The sequence below is a fragment of the Mesoplodon densirostris genome, chromosome 13 (assembly GCF_025265405.1).
Source record: "Mesoplodon densirostris isolate mMesDen1 chromosome 13, mMesDen1 primary haplotype, whole genome shotgun sequence".
NCBI classification, from domain to species: domain Eukaryota; kingdom Metazoa; phylum Chordata; class Mammalia; order Artiodactyla; family Ziphiidae; genus Mesoplodon; species Mesoplodon densirostris.
Genome location: NC_082673.1, coordinates 55694621 through 55705875, shown reverse-complemented (window position 1 = coordinate 55705875; position 11255 = coordinate 55694621). Strand labels below are relative to the sequence as shown.

Genomic DNA, 11255 nt, shown 5'->3' with positions numbered 1-11255 from the left:
TTAAAATTTTCTTCAGATTAGCCTATTCATGAACCTCGGTATTGTTAATTAGGTAGGTAGCAAACATCTTACAATGCACCTCATACACCTTTCTTGATGCTAGGATTAGAAATCATTCTTTTAAAGTATTTAGAATAGTAACAGTGCCTTTTATTTTTTTAAAGATTTCATTATGCACCAGGGTAACTTCTACTGAAAATTGTTATAGTCTATACTTGCAGTGTAGGTGTGAGAGCAGGCTGCTAAGTTTTTTTGAAGCCTCTGGGTCTCTAGGATTTCAAGCAGTCACTGCGTGGCAGAAATTTCTTCCACAATCCAATCTATTACATATAAGTTGAAACACTATCAGCTGCTACTCTGAGCGGCATCCAAGAGATTTTAAAATTTCCGCTCAATCGGAAAAGCTAAAACCTGACCTCAGAAGTGACGCTTGGCTGCAGGATATACACAACGTAGTCAACCCTGTGACAGAAGACCGCTAGCTGTTCCTGATATCCACTTCTCTACTGCTTCCTCAGTAATGAATCCTGAAATGTTACTTTGGCCCATGACAGCCCAGGATAAACACTATGACTTCCCATCCTCCTCTGTAGCTAGTGGGATCAAGTGATTGAGTTTGGGTGGATAAGCCTGTGTGGTGTGAGTAACGTGAAGAAGTGTTCTTACAGGAAGGGAGCAGAAATGCTGCGAGGAGGCTTCTAGCTAGTGCAGCTGCCTGCAACCGCGACCCAAAAGCCACATGTTGAGAACGTGGAAGGGCAACACAGAAGGACCCTGGATGCCTGGCCCTGCCGAGTGTCAGAGTAGCCCTGGCCTGCTTTCTCGGGCTTTCTTTCTTTCTTTTTTTTTTACATGCAAGAGAAATAAACTTCTATATTAAGTCACTATTGTTTAGGACACAGCCATACTAATACATAATGCCAAATTTGAGTTTAATTCCCTTAATTTAAAAGGTCGATACAAGTGACACACTACACCTGGTGGCAGTTACATCTACTGCGAAGATGATATAAGATGGAAGCTGTTTCCCATAGAGAACACTGTGTCACGAACAGGGACATTTCAAGAGATGCTTCACTCCAAATACTTGACTTGCCAGTGGTAAAGCCTGCAAGTACACCTATGGTTTCAGAGCATCAAGAACATTTGAAACATTTAGAACCTATAGTTTAGAAACATCAAGAACATCAAAGTCATTGCCTTTAGACTAGCTTAGGATGCGAAGTGCCCTCCCATAAGAGAACTGTAAAGAGCAACTTAAATCAAAAATGGTTTGTTTTATTTACAACACTCAATGCATTTTACAAATAACATATTTGCATTCCCTAAGTCTTTTGGAAAGTAATTCCAGTTTGTGCAATGAGCTTATAGGAACGTCTTAAGACATCTGTTAGACATCCTAAATTCTAAATTTTGAAAGATATTTCACACTCTATTAATAGAGGACTGTTTGCAATTAAGAAAAACTAAACTCTGTAGTTAAATATTGCCCTTCAGTATCTTTAACCCAAGTACAAACTGGATTAGCCTATGAAATAATGCCATTAGATTCAGATGAGTCATTCCCACTGCCCGCCCAATAAAATGCATGCACAAAGTAAACACGGTCAATTACATTAATGACATTTTATTTCAATACTTGTTTTTTGGACTCTCTCAACTATTGTTTTGCTCAATTCAGGATACAGAGAGGGAGGATTCCAGTCTGGGGAATTCCTAACCCACTACTCCCTGCTCCAGAACAGGGAAGGATTTTCATTCAATTAAGTACGGGGAGACAGGTCAGGATGAGGGAGAGTTTTAAGTAGTTTCTCTAGGAGGCTTTGTTTGCTAATCAGAACAAGGGTCCCCTCCAGGCCTGACAAAGCCTGAAGGGGTCACTTATCTCCCTACTAGTGGTTTGGGGAGCATCTAATCCAAGCCTCCAAAGGACAACAGGCTCCCCTCTCTCCCCTGAATCACTACCTTGATTTTACTGCCTTCTGAGTTTATGTTGGAAAACAGTTCCTCTGTTCAGACGCCAGAAACTGCTTTCATGTCACATAAACAAGTTTATGGAACAAGTGAAGAGCGATGAACAATGATACCTTGTGCAAGAGTTTGCATCGCATGCATGTGTAAGAGAATGAACGTATTAAGTTTATCACTCATGGCTGCCATCTCTTAAAACATAAAAATCCGTGCCCTAGTTCTTGAGCCAGAGAGAAGGGACAGGTATCTCCATCCTGGATCCACCCCAATTTAGCAGTGCACTTCTCCGTCTCCACACCGAATCTGCCCTCAAAAGATGGTGTTTCTAACACCTGGTGTTGGTGGTTGAATGAGAGATACTAAGCTGGAGAAATAAAGTCCGCCATTCGACACAGCCAACACAATTCTAAGACAAAGAAATGGTGAGGTAGAGTTGAGAGAGTTCAATTAAATTTTTTGAGCATAGATCTTTTGGCACATTCTAAAATTACACAGACTCCCTATTCAATTCTCCTTTGTGATACCTTTACAAAGTGCTGCAATGTAGGAATCCTTGGAACTCTTTAGGAAGCATCTATATAAAGCGAACAGAGCACAGTCACTTGAAGAAATCCACTCCTGGCACTTTAGCTTATTTACCCCGATATTGAAGCAAATAAAAACAATGCTATCCATTTGCTGAATTTATTTAAACAAATCAATTTAGAAATATAGAATTAAACAAAACTTCTGACATGTAAACATACTGCCATGTTCCTGAAACAGATGTTAACACCTGATAAAAGTTAATAATCACTTGTTAGGAAAGCTGTCCATTAATAAGGCCAGTCTTCAGCAAAACTAAAAGCATTTTGTTTCTTTAGCTTTCCTAGTGTGACAATGCAATACTATCAAACCACAGTCAAATAGAATAAAACAAGATTGGATGGACAGATCAGTACCATTGGTTACAGCTGTTAAACAGGTTCATTCTTGGCGCCACAGGAAAACAATTAAGCCAATCACATCGAATAAATCATGGCTTTTTTTCTTTATCACAATTCACTAAGTGATGTTAATTATGGTCCTTGTCAAACACTTTTGGTAAAGGCTATTTACAGTGTACATGGCTGAGCATGCACTATTTATAGTTACAAAGATACCTGCCAGTTTATTACAATAGAATTACACAGTGCCTGAAAATGGTGAAACATCTCACACATCATTTAAATCAATACAGTTTCAAGCAGGAAACGTTCCTTATTTGATCACGATCGCAGTAATTACATGAAAATTCTTATAAAAACACGAATCCCCTTCAAGAAATTGATGCATATTCTACGCACTACAGGTTAAGGCAGTAAAAAAATGTATTCCTGATAACTGGAGGTCTTGACAATGTCAATTAAAGCTGTCTGACTTTAGTATTTCATTCTCCATCATATAATCAAAGTTCTGTCTGTATAACTAGTTTGTGAAAGATTTCATTTTTAAAGTCAAAATAGTATTAGTAATGAAGAAGAGTTGATGCTGGGAAGAAAAAAGTAATTGCTAGGGAAAGGAAAAAATGTAAGGTGGATTTTGCCTGAAAGTTTTCAAATCATCAACAAGAGCATTATTTGTGAGTCTGAACCTTAAAAGTATAAAACAAATATATAGTTTACCTTTCTTAACTTAAAATATACTGTACTTTGAACAATTCAAGTAAAGTAAGACTATCAAAAATAACTTCATAAGCGATACAAGTGTCAACTGCATTTTGAATGTTTTAAGAACTTTTTAAAAATTGTAAACTAAACCATGACAGTTTAGTTAAACAAACGATAAATGACTTTTTATTTGCACTTGTGATTTCTTTAATACAAATTGCTACCAACAAATATGTAAAGATATGGCAGATTATGCATTTGATCAAAGCACTTTGATTTAAGCATAAAACAGATTCAAATGGTTTAAGTTCCGTGCATAAGATCCAAGAAGCTGCCGCCTAATATGTAGGCAACCCTCTCTCTAATCAGAATCCTTTCTTCCTCAGCTGCAGAGGAGACAGGGCACAATCTGTTGTAAACAGGGCACTGTTGTAAAACCAGGATAATATTCTTAAATTAAGATCGTTCTTGTTAGATTGAAAAGACTTTCCCCAAGTGTCTTCCAATTCTGCTGACCTCTTAATTTCATAAATTAACTTTCCTTTGATTCCATTTTTACGGTGGTTGTGTTCACAGTTTTGTTTTAAAAATTGGTTTAAATTTATATAAAACTCTGTACATGTTCACAAATTATTGCATAAACAGCATAATCTTCAAGACAGTGTTTGCAAACACATGTCCAATTCAGGAAAAAAAATATTCACGTTTCCCGTCTGGCTTTTTTCTTCTTTTTTATTTGTTTGGGAGATTCCCAACTAGTTTCAGACTTGGCTAAAAGGGGGGAAAAAAAAAGAGAGAGAGAAGTTAGGAGGACAGTAAATACTGTTCTGTTTCAAAAATATGAAAGTAGTATCAATAAAAACATGCTTTGAAATCCACTAACAATGCCTCAAATTTTATGTTTACATTTTCAAGTTCTAGTTACATGTTTTTAGGATATTCTCTGGCTGCCTTCCTCTTTTCCTTTCCTCTGTTATTATTTGGTTTAACGATATGGATGATATTTCATCAGTTTTGACCTAGAAAAACCATTGTTTAAAAGACTCAATCTAAGTAATAAAAGTGAAAGTGGATAAAATGGACACTAAAGGTAGCTAAAGGGAGAAAAAGAGGTGGAAAAAAAAGGGCACAGAACAATTTGCAGTCTTAAGAACATGTGCACAGAAAAAGGGAGGGACTGGGCAAGTAAGGGCAGGCATAGCCCTCCTCTGTGTATGTCCTTGGCCACCTATTCTTGCCTGAAGTGACTTCAGCTCCCTGGCCCTCCCAACTGAGACCCACAAGGGTCCAAGGAATCTAGGCTTTGCAAAGGAGGAAAGGGATGCTCTAATAAGTAATCCATTAGACTTCTAAGATAGTAACACTTATAGACAGTACAGAGAACAGCAAAAGAACCAAAAATGAGAATTACTTACTCTGTGAAGGAGGCACACTATTTTGCTTAGTATTCGACTTGGATTTATCTGTTTCTTGTAGCATCGGTGGCACTTGGGAAGAGCTCTTGTCAGAATCACTTTTTGATAAAATAACAGATGGCTCGGTAGAAATAGCAGGTGGAAGAGTCTTGACAGGCTATTTTGAAATGAAATTATCTTAGATTTTCATTAAAAATTTCAAATAAAAATAAATATCATAGTAATACAAGAGGCTGTATTGCAGTAATATGAACATGGTTGCCAAATAATTTATCAGCAGAAGCGCTACAACTCATGCCTGCCCTCTAGTGACATATAATCAAATAAGTCTTTATTTACAATATCCACAAATACAGGTTGGGATAAAAATGGATGAATGTGTAAAATCACAAGATGTTTACTGAATTTCACATAAGAGTGAATAATTCCATTTTCATTAACTTTTACATTTTTCTTTTTCATTACAAGTAACAGGATTTTTTTATGTTTTGGTATTCAATGGTTCTGCCCACTTCCCACTAACTCTCACCTCCTCAAAACCTTTTCATGTGAAGGCAAAAAGAAAACAGCAAATTTCTGAACTACCAGTAGGTGATACTCCCTTTTGTCCTTCTCAAGAGTTAGGGATATCTCAAACAGCAGCAGCAATAGGTTCAGTTTCCTCCCCAAGGAAAAAGATGGCCTCAGATACAGCAGACTATGGCTACTAGTCTTATCTATTAAAGCAACTAGTAAAACTCAGGTCCAAATCGTCAAGAGTTTTATTGAGTCTGGTAAGTGAAATCATAATGTGTAGGGCCTGAAACTCTTGAAACTTCCTTCTCCTCTGCAACCTCAGAGCAGAGAGGTAAACTAACTGATTTGCCTGAATGAGGCCTGACTGTTAATGAATGTTCAGGACAGGTAACAACAGAAACTCCAACACTTACAGTGCCTTGAGGCTGTAACAGATGAGTAAGAGATCATCTCACCCTTCAGCTCTACCTGTGATGATTATTTTGAATACAGAAACAAGGGTAAGTCATGCTTCTCTTGCCCCTTGTTCTTCCAGGCTCCATGGGTTCAAGAAAGCACAACGGGAAAGGAAACAAGAGGCAGATGTGTGCACCCAGGTAATTACTAGGATTCCTTCCTCGTATCTCAGGTATCTGAAGCTGCGTTTATGTTGCTTGGTTCAACTTTAATAATGTTTCCTGTATTTATTTCATACCCAAAAGTTTCAGTACTCATTTTAAATCTCTTTCCCCCCCTATTCTCTCACTTACCTATATTAACTCACAGAAGGACTCAAATATTCTTTACAAGATGGCTTCTGAAAATGACTTATTAAGTAAAACATCAAAATGTCATGTGACCCTTTGCAGTCTTACTATTAAATTTATGTATGTATTTTTAAAAAAATTAATTTATTTATATATTTTTGGCTGCATTGGGTCTTCGTTGCTGCATGCAGGCTTTCTCTAGTTGTGGCGAGCGGGGGCTACTCTTCATTGCGGTGTACAGGCTTCTCATTGCAGTGGCTTCTCTTGTTGTGGAGCACGGGCTCTAGGTACGCAGGCTCTAGAGCACAGGCTCAGTAGTTGTGGCGCACGGGCTTAGTTGCTCTGCAGCATGTGGGATCTTCCCGGGCTAGGGCTCGAACCTGTGTCCCCTGCATTGGCAGGTGGATTCTTAACCATTGCGCCACCAGGGAAGTCCTGTGTATGTACTGAGACTGCATTCTTTTACATCAAAATACTCTCAGGGAATTAAAAGCATCAAGTCCAAATAGGAAGTATGGTTAAGATTTTTAGTACCAGACTGTTACAAATTCTTTCTCTTAATAGTAATTCAGGTTCTTGTGTAAAGCTGTCTTATTAAATATGTAGCCTCCATAGAGGCAGAGATTTTTTTGCCTGCTTTGTTCTTTGATGTGTCCCCAGAACCTTAAATAGTGTGTGGCATTGTGGTAGGTTCTCAATACATTTTTTGAATGAGTATATAACCGAACCATGCAGAATTTCACAGTCATTCATATTCTTTGTATTTCTATAATGATATAACTTAGCAAATTAGAAATCAGACTTTAAAGAGCTATGGTCTTTGTGTCACTGGTCTAGACCTTTTGTAAAATGGTCTCTTCTGACATATCAAAATTTTCCACAGACGGCACACAGTTCAAGATACTGTCAGCAAATTTTAAACAAATGCTACATTCTGAGAGGTCGGACTATATAGTCATGTTATATTATGTGCATGCTTTTGGGAAAGTGGAACCAGTCACATTTTCTGTAAGCCATCTATCCCTTGTATGCCTAGATATTTAAGAAAAAAACACAGTCTAGTGGCTCTCTCTCGTTTTGCCTCTGATAGTTATGGGACTTGGGCCAACTTATTCAACTTCTCTAAACTCATTTATATAATGGGTTGTACCTTTCTTGTGGGGTTGTTGTAAGGGCAATTTGGTGTATTTAAAATGTTTAGCATGGGCCTCCATAAAATATTACTATTAATACAATTCTCAAGTCATCAAAATTTTATTCCTTACATATCAGAAAGTTACCTGGCTATTTTTGATGAGCGCTTCAGCTGGATCACTAGTGCTTATGGTCTTCAAAGAAAAAGCTTTTTCCTGTTTTGGACGGACCTTAGAGGTATTCACTGGGAGCTCTTCTCTAATCTCTTTTTCTAATTCTTCTGTGTCCTACAGAGAAAAGTAGTGCATTAGATGATACAAATCACTCATTTTTACTAATTAAAATCTATTTGGTTTGTAGTACTACTGTCCAGAAGATATCCCAAGAAGATAATTTTATTTCAGAAACTGCCCAAACGGCTTAAAAGAGCATAAAAAAATAATTATTCAAGAATTTTAACCATAGGTACATCTGGAATATACGTTCATCATCCCTGCTTTCCTCAGGGATTTAAATCAACTGTGAATTAAAAAACAACATACTCACATCCCCAAATGGGAACCATTTAATTTACTAAACCAAACAAGTATTTTTTTCCTTTTAGAAAAAGTACACGGGGAATTAGGTGCTACTTTAAGACTTTAGAAATAGCCTTTCACTTAATGACTTCTTCAAGGAATGAAATATTTATACATAAGTGCATTTTCTAGATAAATTAAGCTTACACAGTAGAAAGGACAGATAGGAATTTCAGTTTTGGCCATGCCACAACCTAGCTAAGTCAAGGACAAATGCTTACGTCAAGGACAAATCTTTGATTTCCCCAAACTGCAGTTTCCTCAACTGTAAAATAAAATTTGTGTAGATAATTTTTATGGTCTTTTCCAACTTTAAACATTTCCATTCTTAGGTCTTCAAACTTTTTAAAAGAAATTTCATGTTTAGGTATGTGAAATAAGTATGAATTAGAATATATTAAATAGGACTATCATTGTGAATGGTAAGGAAAAAAAAAATTCCTAAACGTAATCATTTATTCATAGGCTACTCTGTGCTGTGTACTTTACACAGAACTTCATGGATATCTCATTTAATTCTCAAAGCAACCTATGCAGTTAAGGAACTTGTGCAAAATACAACAAACAAACAAAAAACAACTCAGTAAATGGCAGAACTAAAATGTGAATACAGATCTGACTCTAAAACCTGTATACTTATTGTCTATATTTAAAAAACAGATCAAACATTTTTTAAAAGGAATATCAGAATAACAAAGGAACTTTCACAATTTAATTACCTTTGCCAATTAAGTTGAAATTTAAGGAATACATCTACCCCACAAAATTTCTTTTAAAAGGAACTCACCTAATCTACAAGCCAGAAAAGCAGTATTAGTAAAGGCCATAGTATGAATCACAGAAATCCAGAAAAAGTTTGGCTAAATGGATTTCAGATAGTATTACTAAACAAAGTATGGCTATCAATAACATTTCTCATCAGCTAGTTCAGCTAACAAGAAAAGCACACCAGGGCTTCCCTGGTGGTGCAGTAGTTGAGAGTCCGCCTGCCGATGTGGGGGAGGTGGGGACGTGGGTTCGTGCCCTGGTCCGGGAAGATCCCACATGCCACAGAGCGGCTGGGCCCGTGAGCCATGACCGCTGAGCCTGCGCGTCCGGAGCCTGTGCTCCGCCAACGGGAGAGGCCACAACAGTAAGAAGCCTGCGTACCACAAAAAAAAAAAGAAAAAAAAAAAGAAAAAAGAAAAGCACACCTACTATATAGTTTTTGTTTTTATGTCCATTGATCTTAGTTATGTTAACCTTAATGCCCACCTAATATTACTGAGAAAAAACTAATATTGATAATGGATTGGTATCATTTATGAAGGGTTGTGCTTCCCACAACAAAAAAGAACTGTACACATACTTCTTTAAAAAGTCACGCAGAAATTTTTTCCAAATAGAATAAGTAGGAAAATTACTATGTAGCCTATCCTCTAGAAATTTTGGTTATCTCCTACATTTCAAGGAATGAAAACAATTAGCCACATGGTTATAAGAAATAAGATTTTCATAAGTTGTAACTGTGATAATGCTTTCAAAAACAAATCCATGCGTATTTCCAGTAATCTACTACATTTGAAATTAAAATCTTTGTTTTCATCTATATAATGATCTAAAAATACTTTCCCAGATAGGAAAAACCAAAGAAAAGAAAAGGAAAATGTAGGAGTGATATAAATAGAAAGTTTCTGTTAGAAGCCAAAAAATCAGGAAAGGATACCAAGTGGAACAGCCAGAGTCAAGGGAAAGACTCCACTTGTTATGTGCATGATTCTTCTAAATGTGCTAAAATTCTAATTTGCTAAATTCCATTACTCAAAGAATTTCTGTATGTGTGAAATACTGTACACCCCCCCGGTCCATTTCATCATAATATAAACTAAAATGCATCTAATTTAGAATTTTATTTATTTGTTTTTGGTTTATACCTTTGGTATTTTCTTTAGAGCAATAACATTTTTATTACTGTATGACACATAAAATCTTTAAAACATTCTATGACTTTTCAAATGCTTCTCAAGTAAATTTGATGTCTCACATGGTGTCTTTATATCTCTACATTTTCTTAGCATCTGCAAATTATCTTTTCACAAGTCAGCAGTAGGTGCTTAATGAATGATGTCTGTTGTTTTATACTCTACCTGTGCAGGAGAGTTATCTTCACCTTGCTTCTTCTTTTTCTTTTTTTTCTTTTTAGATTTCCCTGTTGGAAGAGCTCCCTCTCCCTTTTCTTTATCATCATCTGAAACCTGATATGAAAAGCAAAAATACTGAAGTGAGCCAACTGGTTAAGTTTTCATTACTCAGAAAATTATTATGAAATAATTCATTAGGTGCAGTCTTTTTCTCACAAATTCTAAATAAGAATTAGTAACAATAAAACTGATCTGAAATCACATACTCAAAAAACAACAAAAGTGCACGGAACTTCACTCTTCTATTACAATAAACCCCTTTTTCTTACAGCTTTCATCACTCACTACATGATCAATTAGACAGCTGTGCAAACGTTGGTTTTTAGAAATTCGTTTCTTAGGTAGTTCATTTTATTTAAACACAGAACTATTCGCATTAAAATTGAACTTGACCCTGTTAAGAGAATGACAAGCTACAGAGTAGGAGAAAATATTTGTAAACCACATATCCAACGAAGGACTTGTATCTAGATTATATATATAAAGAACACTCAAAATTCAACAATAAACAAATAAACAATCCAATTAGAAAGTGTGCAAAAGATACAACAGATATTTCACAAAAGACATTAGAAATGTTCTGTATCTTGACTGTATCAATGCCAATGTCCTGGTTTTGACACTGTACTACGCTTTTGCAAGATGTTACCATTGGGGGACACTGGGTAAAGGGTACAAGGGATTTTTCTGTATTATTTCTTACAAGTACATGTGACTCTGGGACTTCCTTGGTGGTCCAGTGGGTAAGACTCCGTGCTCCCAGTGCAGGGGCCCTGAGTTGGATCCCTGGTCGGGGAACTAAATCCCACATGCAGGCCACAACTAAGAGGTAGCATGCTGCAACCAAGAAGCCCGCATGCGGCAACTCTGAGCCCGCATGCCGCAATGAAGACCCAGCGCAGCCAAAACAAACAAATAAATAACATATTAAAAAAAGTACATGTGACTCTATAATTACCTCATAAGAAAAGGCTTAATTAAAAAATTGAATTTGAGAAGGAATGTCACTGAAAATAATATTCTGCATGACAAGAATAGCAAATTAGAATTGTTAAATTAGTATGAATGATATTTCTTCACACATACC

General features: G+C 36.5%; 1 protein-coding gene across 2 annotated transcripts in view; it reads right to left on the bottom strand.

Moving 5' to 3' along the window:
* Positions 1 to 1257: 1257 nt before the first annotated feature.
* MTDH (metadherin) overlaps positions 1258 to 11255 on the bottom strand; it is a 56502-nt gene continuing 46504 nt past the window's right edge. For both annotated transcript variants that reach the window (XM_060115569.1, XM_060115570.1), the window contains 4 exons: positions 10115 to 10222; positions 7557 to 7697; positions 5015 to 5171; positions 1258 to 4370 (listed from right to left, as the gene is read on the bottom strand). In XM_060115569.1, the coding sequence (XP_059971552.1) occupies positions 4300 to 4370; positions 5015 to 5171; positions 7557 to 7697; positions 10115 to 10222 (477 nt within the window). In that variant the 3' untranslated portion in view covers positions 1258 to 4299. The remainder of the gene's footprint in view (positions 4371 to 5014; positions 5172 to 7556; positions 7698 to 10114; positions 10223 to 11255) is intronic.